Consider the following 20,000-nt stretch of genomic DNA (forward strand, 5'->3'; position numbering starts at 1 on the left):
TGTGAACAAATCAACCGAGGAACGGTGTCGTAACTAGGTTTCAATATTCAATTTCCATTCGTGTTCTGAAACCTTTGAGACTAAAATTTAAACATTTATTTATACACAGGGATAATAGCAATTTTCAGACGAATTAAAATGTTGCTCCCACTTCAAATCACGGTTCCTTATTATGCTTCTCTCTTTAAAATTTAAAGTAATTGGTTTTTCATTGGATCCCTAAAACGTACATATTAGACGGGATTGACTGGTGAAACTAGACAACTGCGCCGACAGTTCGTCTCAGCATATCCCTAAGATAAAAATAAATTTTTTATTGAATTATAACACGTGAGTCTATTGGAACCTTCAACTACGTTTTTATATATACGAAATTATTATAATGGATGTGTATCGACTAGTGCTTCCTATTTTTATCTGTTAAGGAATATTTTTATTTGATTTTCATATTCTGGATTTATACAGGAAACCTGTTCATCCCATTTATTTTTTATAATCATATAAAATCTGTTTGCCTTACCTCAGTTTATAAGTCACTAAAAAGCTTCTATAAAAACTAAAAAGTCCGATGTCGCTTTTCTTATTCGTAAATAATAAACACAATAAAAAGACTTTTGTAAAATATTTACGTTTTGATTTAATATCTCGGATACGAAACGAATTTTGTGTAACAGCTGGAATTTTAATGGTTTCAAACTAGCTAAAATTTTCTTTCGCACATAATATAATAACAAGTTGGCAAGCTTGCCAAAATATACCTCTCCTCGGAAGAATTTGCCCTTGGGTGTATTAAGTACTGGACACGGTACTCAATGATATTTCGCCATCAAAAGCGTCCTCCAAAAAATGGTATCCCGGTGCTATCCCAACCAGTAGATTATTTTTTATTTTAATTATAATATTACAAATGTTATTGTATTAAACAAATTTCCAATATCAACAAAATGAGAAATTGAAAATACAAAATTTAAAATTATTAGATCGCTCACGGAACGTAAAATATACGTGCAAGAAACTATTTCACAGAGAAAAACCAACCCATTGTATTATGGGTCTAAAACAATCAAATTTATATAGAAAAACAAAAGTTAAAGTGAAAACCAAAACTATAAGTGAAAACACTAATAAAAACTGCGTGGGCTCATGACGACAACCCAACGAAGCCGATAATAATAAATGCAAATAAAAAATCGTAGACATGAATTATCCGCCACATTATCAACAAACAAGAAAAATAACCAATATAAAAATATATAATAATAACCCAACTAAGTAACAAGTTAATTAAAATACTTACGAATCAAGAAAAAGTCAATCAAAATACCCACAGTAATAAACATTGTATTAACAGAAATATGCAATAAAAATATATAATAATAACCCAATCAAACAACAAGGTAATTCAATTACTTAGAAATTCAGAAAATGTCAATCCATATACCCACGGTAATAAAAATTGTAATATAAACAACCAAAAACACCTTACCGTTAACAATTCCCAGATTATAAAGCACAAAAAAAAACCTTAACTGAATAGTGAAGGCTAAACAACAGCGCATATCTCAAAATATAAGACCAACGTAACCAAATTAATGAAAATGTATAACACATTTAAAGCCGATAAGAAAACACGTAAAATAAATTACGAAGTTACGAGTAAAGTAAGCAAAACGAAAAAAGCGCGTTGTATACCACTTGAAATTGTATTCATAAATGACCCTTAAAGGTTCAAAAGTACCGATAGACAAAAAAAACTAAGTAAGTGAACGTCCACGGGTTCTACCCTTTAACCCTCTTATTTCTGCTGACTGCGCTAAAACAAGATTTGACCTTTAAAATTTCATACTTAAAAAATTTAGACTTTAAAAACTATTAATATACTCTTCCGCTTAATCTGAGCTTATAATTTTCAATAAACCGTAACGTGTATCGGTGGTTCTGTGGTAGAACACTCGTCTGTCATGCAGGAGGGCTAAGGTTCGAAACCTACCCGATGCGATCGCAAAAAAATGATGCCATGACGTATGCCGTGAACATTTGGTGGAAACCATGCCATTTAGACGTTAAGACGTTTACCGTAACCCTCAGCACTCGGTTCCGTCCCAAACGTTGAAGATTCTTCACGCAAAATCACAATTCGCAAAAGAAAATTATAATACACCCAATGATAAAAAGAGGGTTGCTTTGGAAAAACCTTTTCCCTAATTCTAAGAAACTGCGTACGCAGCGGTTCCACATTGCTCCGAAAATGCGAACGCGTTCGCAGCCCAGACAGACAGACACACACCCACCGACAGACACGGTGATTGTAATACCCCTTCTATGGGAATATAGTTAAACGGTTATGATGTTCTTTCCGCCATCTACCTACGCAATTTAACCGGTCAACACTATTAAAGGCAATAAGAAGTCGCTAGCTGACTATAGGGCCTAGGGTGGTGCCTTGGGTATTAGCCTAGCTAGTTCTTACTATTATTTTATTTTATTTTTATTTATTTATTTATTTGTACTCCCAAATCAACAGTTTACATTTGGTTATAAATTATTTTGGAGCCACATCACCTGCATAAGCAAAGCTTGTGCGCAGGCGACGGTACACCTAATAAATTATACAGTTAGATTTTCACATACGAACAAGGTTATGTATTTAGTAGGTCATAAGTTCATCTATGTTAGTTTTAAAAACCCATTTTTTTGTTTTACTTTTAAACTGATAGTAACTATTAATTTTTACATATCTATGAGCTTGTTATAATACTTAATACCAACATAAGACGCGTGTCTTTGTCCAAAGGATGTATACATTCTAGGGAGAGTCAAATTACCCTGATTTATAAAACGCGTTAATCTACTATAATTTACATTAGGCTTATTAAATCGTTTACAGTAACCATCCACTAAAACATTGTATACAAATAGTTGAGGGATCGACATAATTTTGAATTCTTTATAGAGTAATTTACTAGGGTACACTACTGACAAAAAAGATGTGGTTATTTAAATTCTTCAACTAAGGGATTTAAGAAATAAATTGCAACCGTGCCGAATTAGTACCTAATACATAAGTGTGTCAAAAGTAGTCATTAGTTCATAAAAGATATCCTTTAAAATTATAATACAATAAATGATTTTGCATACTATTGATTTTTCCTATGATAACTGTTGTATTTTTGTGGGAAAATACCTTTACATAAATTAGTGAACTAAAGTGTGCATAGGAACTTAAAATAAACAGTCGCGTGGCCAGACATTCTTTGAGTGGGTGAGTCTTTGTAAAATTTCAATGGAGGTAAAAACGAAGTACAATCAGAACTCGGGAACTCCTTCGGTATAGGCCATTGAATATAAATATATCGCATAAAAATTTATAGTTAGACAGCTTGAACCCCGTCAATAACATAAAAACCTATATACCCAAGTTAACCGGCAGTTATTGAAGTATGATAAAATACGCGAAAAAGTAGATTAGTCCATAATTAAAAGGGATAATATAGCTAAATCCTAAGTTTTTAAATTTCTTCAATTTTGTTTACGATTTAGCTATATTATCCCTTTTAATTATGGACTAATATACTTTTTCGCGTATTTTATCATCCTTCTCACAGTCCATAGGTGGTTTCTTCTAACTTAACTTATCGTATATACTATTCTCCACCATACCCCCCCCCCCCTTCGGCTTTCCGTTGCTATATGCAACGTGTTTTGAAATTTTTAATGTTTAGGCTTAGTTTCTCTTTTAGATTTGACAGTCGCCAGCCAGATTTCCCGCACGGTACTGATGAGTTCCAAATAGAACGAAACCGGTCTACCGTTGGAATTTCTGGCTATTTTATTTATTTTTAATTTAGTTTATTACTTGAAGATCTATTTGATCCGAGTTTCGCGTTTTTTGTTTGCTCGAAGACCTATTGGTACGAGTTATTAGTAAGTTTTTTAATTTCTTCAAATTTGTTTAGGATTTAGCTATATTATCCCTTTTAATTATGGACTAATCTACTTTTTCGCGTATTTTATCATCCTTCTCACAGTCCATAGGTGGTTTCTTCTAACTAGTTATTGAAGTACTTAACTTTGAATATCAGTTAAGTCACGTCATGTGAAAAAAGATTTATTTAACGATGCAACTGCTTTCATTGTATTTAGATAATACTAAGTTCAATTCTAAATTACAGGGTAATTATACACAATCATCTGGAACAGCAATTGAGATAGCCAACGTATCGTATTCTTACCATCGCCTTTCAAAGAAAAATTTCGTTCTGAAAGGACTAAATATTACTGTGTTAAAAGGACAAATGTAAGTTGATTGAATATCTCTAAAATAGTGCTATTTATCTAAAGTTAATTTAGAGAATAATTTGGCGGTTTTATTAGATAAATAGCACACATTTTATTTGAATTTATTTTAAGTCAAGGTCCGGGCCAGGTTAGGAAGATTTGGTCACATTGTCAGTGTATCATGGGCGCGCCCTTAAAATGGTCCAAATTTTAATATTTTTCAGATAAAGGTCTCCATGTTTATTAAGCCCTCATAATAAGCTGGCTAACTGTCTCTTATTTCTTATTTTTAAAGAATTTTCAATATGTTAGACCACTTTGTGGTTTAGTAAAACTTAATTTTATCTTAACAAAATGTACCAAAAATGCGTACTCTTTTACGTGGCTTTAGATTTATTTTATTATCTTAAAACAATTAAACATTTTGAGCAAAATCGTGAGCCAAGCGATGATGCTAATACAGCACCTACCAAATTTGAACATAAATATACTAAATTTCAAAATTTTAACCAATTAGCTTGAAGCATTAAATAGGCCATCGAATTATTGAACCGAAAATTAGCCAAGTATGAACCGCAACCGCACATTTTTCTTAGGAAAATCATAGAAACTACCACAGGAATAGAAGGCCTTGCCTTTGTACGTGCTTTACTAAGATGACACGGGCAAAAGGTTCTCCCTTCATTTACGGTTATCTCTGGTCCAATTAAAAAAGACTTTGGAAATGACGGCCAATTAGATTCAAGCGGAAATGAACGGAGAACCTTTTGCCCGTAACACTTTTAATCGACTCTTTCTATTCCTCTTGTAGTTTCTATGGGAAAATCATACTGCTATTGAGAAGAAAATCAGCCGAATTTTGACAAACTCGACCAAACTGTAATGAAAGAAATTCATTACAAAATTGCATCCAAAGACAGGATCGCATCGAAATATTCCCATAGTTGGATTTCAAATTAGCTTTGTAGACATTTTAGCTTTCTCTGAACCCACAGATATCAATAATGTAGTTATAACACAAACCAAAAGTGACATAGTTACCAAAAGTGTGGCAATCCCTGTACTTTCGTATGCTAAAGGTTTAATGAATGCTCGACTCGAGATCGACCACATAAAAGACTATTTATTGACGCCTTTCTGGATCTTTTTTTAGTCTATGGTATTATATCGTAGGTAGATGGCGATAGCATCTCCACAGAACGACGAAAAATCAAAAAGTGCACTAACTTTGACCAGTCCTACGTAGTTCCTCCGTTCCTCACTAGGAGGCGTTATTTGTAGGTTTTAACTCCCTTCCCTCCCCAAGGCATACTTTCCCTTCTCCCCTCCCAACTTGTATTTCGCTCGTAACATTCAGTAAGAAATAGGTCCGATTGACACACTTTTGGTAAAAATGTCACTTTTGAAAAAACTAATTAAGAGCACGTTTGTAGTTTTCTATCGATGTTCTTTTTCTATAATAAAGTTTGATATTCTTGGTTCACCTTATATTGAACTGGCTGCCGTTAAGTTAGTGTTTCACAATATTGAACCGAATGGCAGTAACAGTGAAAAAATGTGACCAATTGGTGATCACAAATGGTATAGAACGTTATAAAATTATTTTTAAAAGAAAAATATTTATGAAATTATTTCTAAAAGAAACATATTTATGAAATTATTTTTAAAAGAAAAATATTTTTGAAATTATTTCTAAAAGAAACATATTTCTGAAATTATTTTTAAAAGAAATATTTATGAATTTATTTTTAAAAGAAACATTTATGAAATTAAAATTGTTTAATTTATGGAAGTACCGTCTGAAAAGCAAAATTTGTGCGTAGTTTTGGTAAGCAGCTTGTAAATCTGTGCAACTTTGGTCAGTAACGCCGAAACTTGACTTGCCATTTTACGATGCACATAAGTGTTTTTAGTTATACGCAGCTCGTCGTTTAATAAAATGTTAAAATCTGGTCAGAAGAGTGCCATCATCGAATTATGTTGTTGTGTACTGCGCAAGATGGTCTCGTTAATAAATGCCCTGTTCAAATTCGGATGACTTGAACTTAATTTTACCTAAAATGTATGTTTACGTGTCGTTTATTTCTACTTAATTTTCAGCTTAAAACTCCCTTATGTAGCAGAAAAGATTGTTATAAATCCTCTTTCAGAGGAAATCGGCGACTAAACGTAAGTCCCCATTGCGCCTGCACGAAATGTGTGTCAAACGTTCTAATCTTCACATTTTGAGCCAAGGCTTAGTGACACCCCTTTCTTTTCACCTAAATAATTTGGTAAAATCTAAATTAATAGTATCTCAGACTACAAATTTCAGTAACTAAGTTCTTACCATTGACTCGGTTCCTTATATTGTTGCAACTCAAATGTGTGCTCGCTAAAAAAATTTAGTTTTAATTGCTATGATGGAAAATCGCCAAGCCTACGTTTACCTTTCTCTCTTCCCTTGATCCACTTTTCGCGCATGCGCTTTAGTAATTTCCGATTTTGTTGCCGATTTCACCAATAGAGGTTTCATAGCAATCGTTTCCGCATTTTTGCTTCTGTGGGATATCCCTGTGTTTCATTAATCCAAGCTGGAGATTTAGAAGTAGAATTTTTTAAAATGCAGTAAATTAGACAATCAACCTTGCTTCGCTACACAACTGATTATTACAAAGACGTTTCCAGTCTAGATGGAATTAGATTATTTTGCGCAGATAATATACCGATAAAGGCGGGAAACAATAGAAAATTTACACCGTTTGGAGTCCCTTTATTATATACATCTCAAAAGACAGGATATTAATTTTATAAACTTCTAATAACAAAAAAAGATAAAATATAGATTTTTCAATGTGTATTTGCTCTTTCTTAATCGAACTTCTTGGACGCAGTTACGCTTTGTTGGGACCTAGTAGCTGCGGGAAAACGACTGTATTAAAGTGTATCACTGGAATTCTTACTCCGAACGTAGGATGTATCAAACTTCCAATCAAATCATGCGGGCTCAATATCCCGGGTAATGGTATAGGATATATGCCTCAAGTGAGTACGCCTTTACATTATTAAGAAATGTAATTTGTTTCACAAAATGATCACATTTTTAAGGATTTTTCCTTGTTTCCTGATTTGACCATTCAAGAAACGCTATGGCTGTTTGGTCGAATTAATGGTGTGAGATGTGCAGAGCTAAAGAAAAGTATTGAAAGATGGAGCCAAAAACTTGAATTGCCACCGAGTCATAGACTAGTTGGTAATCTTAGGTAAGTTTTGCGTAAACTATGGTTTTGTATCTCATATTATGACGTCTGTGACGCGCGTGAAAAGGACCACTTGGAAAGAACAAAAGAACAAATCGGTAGGGGGTGCAAATGTTTCATTGTCTCCAAACTGAACTATTAAATAATTAATATCTCGAGACCTTAGTCTGCTAATTAATGGTTTAGAAACAAATCTAGATATGGTGGGGTATTTGAAATATCTCATCCGCAATGATAACAATTAATGGTAGATTTAAATGCCTAGTATTTTTCAAGGGTGTGATTGGCTTATTTGGTTAGATGAGCTAGGCTGCGCAACGGTAAAACAAACTCAAACCCAGTCTATAGCTCGGATTTCCTTTGCAAAGCCAAGCTTTTCCTAAATTAGAATCTGAGTAAAGAATTTCTGCTTGTTTACAATTATAACGAAAGGCAGTACTTACATATAACTTCGTCTATTGACCTGACGCATCTTGAATTTAATCGCCGTTGAGATCTTTTAAACATGTTTCAAGTTATTAAGCTTAAAGTATTTTAAGCCATCTAATTTGGATTTTCTTAAATCATTACTCAGAGTGATTCTCTATTTAAAAAGTCCGTTATTTAGCGATCCCCATCTTTTCATTTTATCTTGGGAGTAGAACCTTTTCAGGGGTATTTTATTCTTCTGTCCAAAATAATCTGATCGTGCCAAGATTGGTTCGTGTTGTGTAGATTTCTATATTAATGGTGCATCAACTTATTTCACATACCTATAGCCAAGGTTCATCAAACGCTAGGGGTAACCGACGCTAAATACGTTCAACAAAATTTGTATTCGGGTCAGTTTGAGAATTCATACAACCATATTAATAAAATTTTAACAAAGTCAGTTCCCGAAAAATTATGGTTAAATCTGAAAGTTTTGCAAAAATTAGTAAGCTGCTCTGAAATAAGACCCTTTAAAAAAGGTAACTTTTTAAAGAAGGCATTAGTCGATAATCTAACCTCATATAATTCGTTGAATAGAGTGAACTAGATTAAGTAGTTTCTCACAATTACCCACTTGAGATACTACATACCATATATTCCAAAAATTGTTATTTGGATTTTCTAAATGGACCCGTTACTTTTTTTAAATCTTGGTATTTTTAAGGCAGTGTGGGGTTATGTTTCACCGCGTTTATCATACAGGGTGCAAACTTTCAGTTACTCACTTCCTTAAAAAATCACTGTAACAATGGCTTTCTCGGTTAAGTAAATCGAGAATAATTTAACATACAGGGTGTTACGGATAAGAGTACCGAAACTTTCTACGTGCATTCTATGGGTGCTTCGTTTCAGAGATATGGGCTCCCAAAAAACTACCCCAAAAAACCGGACACAGCCTTAAATCTGGCAAACAATATTCTTCCTTGAACCAAATTGTTTTCATTAAACTATCAATTGTTTTTTATCCGTGAGGCGAGAAACTTTAATAACAAGTGGCAAAAGTTCATTAATGTCCTTTTAGAAGTAAAATGAGTTTGAAGACCGTTGGAATTTCTGGCTATTTTTATTACTCGAAGATCTATTTGCTCCGAGTTTCGCGTTTTTTGCTCGAAGATCTATTTGATCCGAGTTATTAGTAAGTTTTTTAATTTCTTCAAATTTGTTTAGGATTTAGCTGTATTATCCCTTTTAATTATGGACAAATCTACCTTTTCACGTATTTTATCATCCTTCTCACAGTCCATAGGTGGTTTCTTCAAACTTAAATTAAAGTTTCTCGCCTCACGGATAAAAAACAATTGATAGTTTATTGAAAACAATTTGGTTCAAGGAAGAATATTGTTTGCCAGATTTAAGGCTGTGTCCGGTTTTTGGTGTAGTTTTTTGGGAGCCCATATCTCTGAAACTAAGCACTTTAGGACCCATGTTTATTAGACATTTTTTACTCATAGAGACCCATAGAATGCATATAGAAAGTTTCGGTACTCTTATCCGTAACACCCTGTATATACCAAAATATTTATATCCCGTATAAAACAAACATTTATCTAGTGCTTAAAATAAATAAGATTTTTTTTAGTTGATTAGCTAGTGAATCCACCTTGAGATATAAATATACACGATATAATTATACTTAATTTAAAATTGTCCAAATTATTTTGAACACTAGAGTCAAGTGTACTCTATGCAGTAAAATTATAATTACGACATTCAGTAGATAAATTAAAGAGCTTTTTTATTTTAATCTACGTGAAGCTATGGCTACAGTCATCCTCGTCACAAAGGATATATTTCAATGAATTATAACGTGTTTTTCCTTATCTCATTTACACCGAAACAAAGTGTTATTTAATTTAGAACTCTTGGTCAATTCCAGCGGAGGTCAAAAGCAGAGGGTCTCGCTAATATGCGCATTTCTACACGACGCCCCTCTTTTGATTTTGGATGAACCTACGGTGGGCTTGGACCCAATTCTCAGAAAGACAATCTGGGACATCATGCAGGACATGGCGAAAACGAAAGAAACTACTTTTCTGTTAACTACTCACTATATCGACGAAGCCAAAGATGCGCACATGGTGATTACATTTATTATTAGTTTTAGGATAAATAAACGTAACCAGGCACCTTTAACAGAAACAAATTAAGACTAGTATCAGCGAAAAGACATGTAGGCATTTGTAGTTATAAAAGGAAATTAAAAAAAATATCGTATCCACGTTTGATCTTAAGAATTACCAATATTAAAAAAAAAAACAATAATTTTGGGACACCACCTTAAGATGTAGGTTGATGGAAGATAGCATAGAAATATCTCTTCGACTAAAAATTAATTTTTTATATTTATATTTATAAACAAAGTTTATAGCGACATCTAATATGCACAGTTGATCAGACTGCTCTCTATCTCGACTAAAAGGGTATTTTTCACGAGTTGTCCGACATTTAAAATTTTTGGTGATTTTAGAAATACGAAACTGTTTTTGAGACTTCAGAGCGCGATTTTCGTGTTGAAATCTGGTTGTAAAGCCTGGTATTTAGATTTGTAAATTTCCCTCAAGAGTGAACAGGATTTATACAAATGTCGGACACCTCGATTTTTTCTTAAAATATTTGTTAAAACGCATTCATCTATTTGTTAATACGGGGTTTAAATCCGTTCGTTTAGACCTTTTTCATATCTTAATCTTTTTTCTTTAATAAGCGCTATTTTTATATGAAACATACCAAGTACTTCCTAGAAAATAAAACACAAATATCAGTTCTTTGATCAGAAAAGTATAATTTGTCTTGAAATAAATGGTTTTTGTTCATTTTTGTTAAAACCAATCCCGCTTTCCACTTTTGAAAGCATTTATCCGATCCTTAACATTTTCGTTAGAATTTCGATAATTTTATTTTTTTTTCTTATCGTAGGCTGGTCTGATGCGAGAAGGTCAAATGTTGTTGGAAGCTACCCCTTCCGAAATTTTAACACGATTCAAGGAGACCACATTGGAACAATGTTTTTATCGTATTTGCGTACGAGGAGAATCTGAAAAACATGAGAAAAATATATGTGAGAAGGATGATCTAGAAACGCACTCGTTTTTGGTAATGATTACACGAAGGGCCGTTTATAAATGATGTTGCTATAAGAATAGTATTTTTAATTTCGGATGCCACATGCGGTAAATTTAAAGAAAATTTAAATAATTTGAAAAACACAACGACGCGATGTCTGAAAGAAAAATCAACGTAACGTTTAGCCGTCCATTTTCAAAAATATTGATTTAAGAATTCGAAAGAGTAAAAGTAAGAAACTGTGCTTGGAAACTGGTTTTAACGTTTATCATGGAATTTAAATGACTATTATCGCAAAACCAATAGTGTATTTATTTATTCTTTGGCAGAAATAATTTTTTGACACGATTTTTAGCTTTTCTCCAAATCTCCGATTACCTCAAAAGATAAGATCCTTTTCGAAATGAAACCAATTAGCCCGGTGCCTCATTGGTTCTCTAACACTTACGCGATTGAAACGCACGCTAGTGCCGATCTTCCTCCCCCTACTCATAGGGAAGGGCAATTTGACTCTAATCATTTCAACACCGTCATTCTCTGCAAGTATCAATATATAAATTCTTGGCAAACACACGTTAGGTAACATTTTTGATTTCAGGTCATGTAGAGTTTTACACATAAAATAAAATAAAATAAAAAATGAAACGAAATAATTTTTATTGGTAATAGACGTAATTTAAAAACCTAACTTTCTACAATTGATCTTATGGAAGACTTTTCTAATTCTGTAGATAATTTAAATATCCTAAAATACGTTTCTTTTGCACTATTTCAGTATATAATATATAACTCTTTCGAAGCCTTTTACTCAATTTAAAGTCTTCCTAGTACTGGTCTATGAAATCAAGAGAATCTGGTCATAAGAAGCAGCTTCTAATGCAACCGTTGAGCTTTTTTATGGTATCCTCAACCACATTCGAATAAAAGTGAATTTTCCAACAGATTGTATCACCTCTTCCGCCCGCCCTTGGAATTTTCTCAAAACTGGTTTCTAGGGCTAATTTTATTTTCAGGATAAAAAAAATTAATTTGAGGATAGATGTAGTCTACGAAATTTGATCTTGACTTCTATATTGACCTCTAGACTATCTCTCGAAGGAATTGACGAAAAGACAGGAGGTTTATTTCAATGTGTAGATAAACGAGAGCGGATTCTTAATGTGTTTTCTATATTTCACAAGCCGATCTTTAATAATTATGTTTATTGCATTTAAATGTTTTGAAATTCAATCCCACAAAAAGGTAAAACAATTACGATTTTATCGTAATATCTCTTCCGATGAGTTATCAGAATAAAAATCCAAGCAATAAATCGTAAATATCTATAAAATGAACAATCCATCTATACTATTGAAATGAAACCCGACGTGATTTCCAATGGATGCGAATTTCCATCCAATTTGCGAAATCAAAAACTAATCATGTGTCGCCTATTAATGTAAAATGTAAATATGACGCTGAACAGGGATATTTATGTATACATATCAGACGATAATAATTATTAAATATAGAAAACTTGTACAATTTACAAGCTTTAGAAAGTTAGTATACCCTGTATTTCCTCTAGTGCTCTTGTTTTTCGAAAACGTATTTTGAATGTACATGTACTGTACATTAGCGGTAGTTCATAAAAAACTAAGCATTCAACAACAGACCTTTCCATAAAATGTTCGTTAGGGTAAGAGGGGGAAGGAAAACTGTTTTTGCAAGGATGATTAAGATCAACGTTATATATCTAACTCCTTATTTTTACCCTCGCTCGACTCTTGATCTTGGTATGTCGTCTGCTACCGAATTTAAGTATTTACAAAACACGGTGGATTAAAATTAATCCAAGTGATACTGTTCTGTTAAATTCGTTATATCCAATGTTTAAAGTATAAAAGTATTTCCTTTACTTCACTAGTCACCAAAGGAGATAATTTAAATATTTTAAATAACGAAAATTGAGTACGGTTTCGATGATATTTAACAGTTTATAGCCTTGTTAACTAAGACTTATTATTTCATTGACAGTCACAGAAGTGTATCAGGTAAAGATTGTTGTATATCATAAAATACTAGCTAAAAATATTTATGTATTAACAATACTTTCACAGAGTTGATATGAGTATTGCAATAATAATTCATTTAATTAGTATCGAAAATAAATTAAAATCAGTTTGAACTCCAATGTCACTAAGCCTAACCCGAGCTCCGTGTATAATGTTTGGGGAAATATTACCGTAAAATGCAAAAAGTACAGCTAACTTATTGTTTAGTTTTAGCGAAATTGGTGTGACGTAGAAAAAACAGTTAAGGCACGTAGAAATACTTTATGGTAAGGCCTATTAACGGCGTCGATGGGAACGAGATACATCAGTGGCCAAATTTAAAAGGTACTTAATGGGGTGATGAATCAAAAGACTCGTAGCTGCAACCTAGGAGCAACAAACACAACACCCCACACAAAGAGAACGCAACCCGTCAAAAGTCGTGGATTTTCTTGTGTAAATTTTTCATTGGTTAGACGCTTTAGCGCCTGCTGCCGTCAGAAGGGGAAAATTCAGAAATTGTCTTCCCCCTTTCCGTAAAACGTTCAGCGTAAAGGCTTGTGACTCTCGTCCAATGAAATTCGTACACAACCCTTCGTTAGCGTGTTTAAAGGCTAGCTGCGTTCTCCTTGTGTTTGTTGCTCCTAGCTGCAACGGAATTGCCACCACTCAATTGAACTTGGCCACCTGGGATAAAGCTTCAAAAGTCGCTAGATTGCTTGGGTGTTTTTGGTATTACCCAGATGATTATTTTTATTTATTTTTAATTTTCGTTTCTATCCGGTTGGTTAGTGGGTAAAACTTTAATGTCACTGATGCAATGTTTAGATTATAATTGTATTTCTTGTAAATTGCATAAATTGATCTGACAATATTTTATACGACTGGCATATCGCGTTGGCATGACGAAACGTCTGTTAAACACTCCTAAAGCTTTGATTAACTCCTGAAAATATCAAAAAAATTTAGTTTACAGTGTTTCTTTAAATGCAGGTTGGCCGTGAGGATAAAACACTCAATGAGGAAATAAACGTTTCGCAGAGTACGTTGGAGCCTAACGTACACAGTGCCAATATGAATTCAACGACAAATATGAAATTAATCGTGACAACAGTAATTCCGTCCTTAATATCGAAAAACCTCAAAGTGCTGCGGAGGAATGTTTTCTTGTTATTGCTTTTATTTCTGCTTCCGTTCTTGATCATATTGTTGATGGGACAATGCATCGGGAGAAACGTCTTCGATCTGCCGGTGGCGGTGGTCAATGATGAAGACCCGCACGATCTCAGTCTAGAGTTTCTCAGGCATCTACGATCCAAAAAAATCATTCAGGTCAGTGGTCAAAGATATTTCGGTCAAATAAAACGGAAATATATTTTGTTGATCTGACGTCACAGGGCAGAGCTTTTCGAGGGTAGTTCGTTTTTCAAATGCGTTTTTAAAAATACATTCACTGCGACTCTAGCACACGTTCACAAAACCACGTCTCTGTATTGAAATACCTTTAAGATAAAAACAGGACTTCACTTATTTTGGATAAAACAGGGATTTTTAGACGACGTAATCGTCAGAAGATTACAATCCTTAGCCTTAGGTTAGTATTCTCCATTTAAGTTATTTATTAAAGTATCAGTAGAAATCAATTGGCTTTTTGTGTTTGTGTTTTGTTCACGATTTCAACATTAACGAGTACAACACGCCATTCTGAATTTTTTCGATACTTAAGTATGTATTAATTAGTGTGGAATCTCCATTACAAACGGTCGTGGCCAGTGCTATGATGGCGCAAACAATTTCAGTGGCCATTAAACAGGAGCTTTATACATCCTTTCTTACGTGCCTAATCTTAATCAAGAGTTAGTGTTAAAAGACACTCTTGAAAAAACACACATTTATTTAATTTCCTGGTGTTGCCAAAGATTTGATTAATTTTGTGAAAGAATCTTCGAAACGAATTTCGGTGTTTTAGAATATTCTCGATCCGAAAAGGAAATTGCGCTCCTTTAGTCCAACAAGATGGTCAGCTAGGCTAATAATAATCAGCCAGGCTAATACCCAAGGCACCACCTTAGGCCTAAGTCATCAAGCGACTTTTGAAGCCTTTAATTCAGGTTAGAGGTCGGGGACGGTTAATCATTATCCATGATAAAATGTAAACAAAGAAAATTACCGGTTAATATTTCGGAAAATGATTAAAAAACATGTATTATTCGGAAAATTTGAGCTTTTTATCGAAAAAAACGTCGTTTTTCCGATTAATTTTGCAAATTTATCAAAAAATTAATTAATTACTTGATCAAAACATTTTTCGAATAATTTTGAGAGCTTTATCTATTGAATAAAAGTTAACCATCCCCGACCTCTAATTCAGGTGGCCCGGTTACAATGCGTAGGAGGGTGGTGGCAAGCCCTGCATGCCACGCGATCGAGCCAACAGCTCCCTACACTAATTATTACCGTTAACCTCAACAAGTTTTTATGGTGCGTTAGAGTCGCGTCTTTGAAAGAACAGGGTATAAGGCTACTCAATTCTTGTACAATTCCTTAAAACATTTCTAAAGCAAAGTAGAAATGCTAGTATTAAGGCTTCCAGTTATTTAACAAATTAAAAAGTTTAAATTTATGTTTTGTTCTAAAACCATCCGAACAATTTTGAAACATGTCAAAATTTAAATGCAGAATTACAAAAATTTAATTTTAACTATAAAGACACAATCGAAGATCGATATTATTCTAAAATACTTTTTGGGAAATATAACCGACATGAACTTCTATAAAACAAAACGCATCAAGCGGGCTCATGCCGCAGGAAGTTATCAAAACCATTTAACACTGGGGAAGAAGACTTAACCTTAAAACCGAAAAAATTTCACAGAACATAATATTTTGAAGCAATTGACCAATTAATTTGTTGTTTGGAAGAAAGATTCGATCGATCAAGAGAGATTTGAAAAGTTCTTTATAGGTAACAAATTGTAGTTTCGGAAGATTTCGTTATGTATTTCTACGGAACGGACTTCAATAGAAATAGATCAAAACTTCAACGAGACATGTGCCTTGATGCCGCTGCTTCTGAACAAATGAAGCTTATTAAACTAATTTCTATAAATTTATCATACACTTTTTAAAACTCTTACATCCCAAAAGTGTTTTTTAAAGTTAGTTGTGGAGCCGTGATGTGGTCTACATATCTCGACTTGGTGGTAATTTCACCTCCAGCCTTGCGAAGGTTTCTGATTCATTTTAATTAATTATATGTATACTTTTCTCGTAAATGATATGTTATAATATACACCGGCGCAAAAAACTAGTTAGTGGTTATATTTCGTTGAATAATACTATACATTGAATACAAAATACGTTGACAAACATTATTAGAGTTAGCTATCTTTGCTTTATTTTTAAATGGTTATTATTTATTAATACATATAACCTCAAGTGGATTTCTAGATGGTCTTGTGTAAGGCTGGTTTTTCACAGGACCAAAATTCTGCGACGATGTGCGTTGGTTTCCACTAGCGTCCGCAGCAGCGCATAACTCAATTTTCGGGCGTACAAACATTATGACGAGCGTTAATAAAAGGCACTATGACGCGGGCTAGTGGAAACCCCACTATAGGCCTAAATGTAATTTTTTTGCGTCGACGGGAAAATCTTGTATTAGGCCTGACGGAGATTTCTTTTCGCCATCGAGTTGTTTTTGGCACTTTTAAAAATTTCTAAAGTCGAACACAATTTACTTGGTATGATTCGAGTATCGATTGCATTTGATTATTTCCCGAGCCAGAAATCTGGTAAACAAACAAACGAAATAGTTTCATTGATTCGGTGATCCCGACTTGGCTCTGAAGATAGTTTTATTGAATCGTCTGTTTTTAATAAACGAACATTTTATTTTATTAATCGTTGAATTGCTAAATTTGATCTTATCACTTCAATGCACTTGAAGTCGTTGAGGTTCTATGCTGGAGCCGCCATTTTTTGCTTCAATATTGTTTTGATTTTCAGAAACATAAATATCAAACATGGCTCTGTTCAACAACTAAAATCGTAAAATAATCTGATACTTCTGATTGCTTTACCGTTGGGTCCGATTGGTTAGGCCTATCGGGGCGTAAATAATTTTTGAACGCAAAAACGCTCAAAACCTGTTTAAATTAAATCAAACAAAATGGCGGCAAACAGATATTTTCTACGTTCGTGTGACCTTTATGATACATATCAGAAAAACCTACTCGTAGAACAGGTTAATTTGATAGCTTTCCGAACCGGAAGAAGCAAAAATCGTCCAACAACTGTTACTGTGTTTCTGATAAATAATCGGAAATTAATCAGAAGGTTGTTGAACGCAGCTAATATTATAAAGTTTTAAATTGATGACAGTTATACACGTGTGGAAAATTAAGATTATATTGGAGCTGGAATTACCGCGGCTGCTGGCACCAGACTTGCCCTCCAATGGATCCTCGTTAAAGGATTTAGAGTGTACTCATTCCAATTACGGGGCCTCAAAAGAGTCCCGTATTGTTATTTTTCGTCACTACCTCCCCGTGCCGGGAGTGGGTAATTTGCGCGCCTGCTGCCTTCCTTGGATGTGGTAGCCGTTTCTCAGGCTCCCTCTCCGGAATCGAACCCTGATTCCCCGTTACCCGTAACGACCATGGTAGGCGCGTAGCCTACCATCGAAAGTTGATAAGGCAGACACTTGAAAGAAACATCGCCGATACAAGATCGTGCGATTTGCCCAAAGTTATCCAGAGTCGCCATGGTAAACGGGCCGAAGCCCGATTGGTCTTGGTCTAATAAAAGCGCTCGTTCCCGAAGGTCGGAGCTCTGCTGCATGTATTAGCTCTAGAATTACCACAGTTATCCAAGTAAAAAAGTACGATCTAAGAAACCATAACTGATTTAATGAGCCATTCGCGGTTTCACCTTATTTCGGCATGTACTTAGACATGCATGGCTTAGTCTTTGAGACAAGCATATGACTACTGGCAGGATCAACCAGGTAACAACGTGAAACGTCGTTAGTACCGCTAAAGAATTCTAAAACGAGCGCTAAAAGCGCAGCGTGTTCAGAAAAACATTAGCGGTCGTTCGACGGCTTTTGGAAAACCGTCGGAACTTACTCGGGAAAAGGCTTCGCTTGACGCGAGTGCCGTAGTCACCGATAATTTTTCTCGATTCGTTCACAACCATGGCGGCATATTTCAGCCGCCGAAATCGGTCGTATCGATAGTGTGAGGAAATGGCCTGAAACGAGGCCGCCATCTATTCGCGAAACGGTGCTCATACTACAACGCACCTCCTAGGAGGACGTATGTGAGCTAGCTGTTACGCAAGCAAGTCTGACTGATTACCAGTTTGACTACACTACAAGTAGTATTTGGAAAACAAATGGAGCCGTTTCTCTAAATTGACCACCAATTTTTTGATTTCGATGATTTACGAAAAAATATTTAAGTCACGTGAAATAAAAATATTTCGACGAGGAAAACCCGACATAGAAATATTTCGATGAATTAATTAAACGGGACATTAAAATATTTCAACGTCGGGTTAGCTACGGGGAATGGGAAAGATGTAACATTTCGACGGCCAGTTGGCTACGGGGAATGGGAAAGATGTAACATTTCGACGGCCAGTTGGCTACGGGGAATGGGAAAGATGTAATATTTCGACGGCCAGTTGGCTACGGGGAATGGGAAAGATGTAACATTTCGACGGCCAGTTGGCTACGGGGAATGGGAAAGATGTAACATTTCGACGGCCAGTTGGCTACGGGGAATGGGAAAGATGTAATATTTCGACGGCCAGTTGGCTACGGGGAATGGGAAAGATGTAATATTTCGACGGCCAGTTGGCTACGGGGACGAGGGAACATGTAATATTTCAACGTCTCGTCGGCTACGGGGACGAGGGAACATGTAACATTTCGACGGCCAGTTGGCTACGGGGAATGGGAAAGATGTAATATTTCGACGTCTCGTCGGCTACGGGGATGAGGGAACATGTAATATTTCGACGTCTCGTCGGCTACGGGGATGAGGGAACATGTAATATTTCGACGTCTCGTCGGTTACGGGGAATGGGAAAGATGTAATATTTGTACCACACGTTGACTACGGGGAATGGGAAAGATGTAATATTTGTACCTCACGTTTACTACGGGGAAGATAAAAGATTTTTCTAGGTCACGTTTATTAATATTATTAACTTTATTTTGTTCATTAGGAGTGTTAAACTCTTCTATAAATATACATACTTGCTCTTGCTAGTACACTTGAATTTCTACTAAACTAATCAAAATACCTAAGCCCAAACAACCTTCACATACAAGAAGTCCAAAAAAGCACTAATCGATGCAAAGCCATATACCCCACTCTATTAGATAGATAAACACTTAAATTTTGTTCAAAACGAAATTTCATTTGACATTATTCGTATTATTTCTAAAAAAAATGCACGTTTTTTATACGTTAATTTATTTTAAGTTCATGGAAGAAAGCGAAGTGTGTGCTCACTAATAGAGTGAAAAGAAATTTTATTTTTTAAAATAGAGTAGAATATATAAACGTTTCACTGACAAGGAAGTGTAACCAACCCATTTTGTTAAAATTGACCAAAAGTTCACCAATTTGTTTTGGCAATTATTTATAAACAATTTTGTAATTTTAGCATTTTCAAACATTATTGAATTTATATTATATTTTTCAAAGGGGGGACCCTTGCAATCGGTGAGAATCCCATGTTATTTTCAATGGTAAAATTTTGATTATCTGTTTTTGACAATACCAAATCAAAATTGCTCTATGTGATTTAACATGGGAAAATCACATATTTCAAGGGTCCCCCCTATAAAAAAAGAAATTTCCAAACAATTCAAATTTAATAAAATTATGTAAATTGGTAAACT

At 34.5% G+C, this 20,000-nt stretch overlaps 1 protein-coding gene and 1 pseudogene across 1 annotated transcript; one reads left to right on the forward strand and one right to left on the reverse strand.

Annotated features, from left to right (window-relative positions):
- The first annotated feature begins 7,293 nt into the window (after positions 1 to 7,293).
- Positions 7,294 to 11,114, forward strand: LOC149920595 (ABC transporter G family member 23-like). The gene is made up of 4 exons (XM_090164344.1): positions 7,294 to 7,302; positions 7,366 to 7,520; positions 9,865 to 10,066; positions 10,905 to 11,114. Exons 1-4 carry the CDS (start codon positions 7,294 to 7,296, stop codon positions 11,112 to 11,114), a joined length of 576 nt encoding a protein of 191 aa, XP_090020470.1.
- Positions 11,115 to 17,455: 6,341 nt separating this feature from the next.
- Positions 17,456 to 18,095, reverse strand: LOC149920596 (small subunit ribosomal RNA; annotated as a pseudogene; the record flags this gene model as incomplete).
- Between the last annotated feature and the right edge of the window lie 1,905 nt (positions 18,096 to 20,000).

This window comes from Leiobunum rupestre (assembly GCF_980474605.1).
Source record: "Leiobunum rupestre chromosome 11 unlocalized genomic scaffold, qqLeiRupe1.1.hap1 SUPER_11_unloc_2, whole genome shotgun sequence".
Lineage (NCBI taxonomy): Eukaryota > Metazoa > Arthropoda > Arachnida > Opiliones > Sclerosomatidae > Leiobunum > Leiobunum rupestre.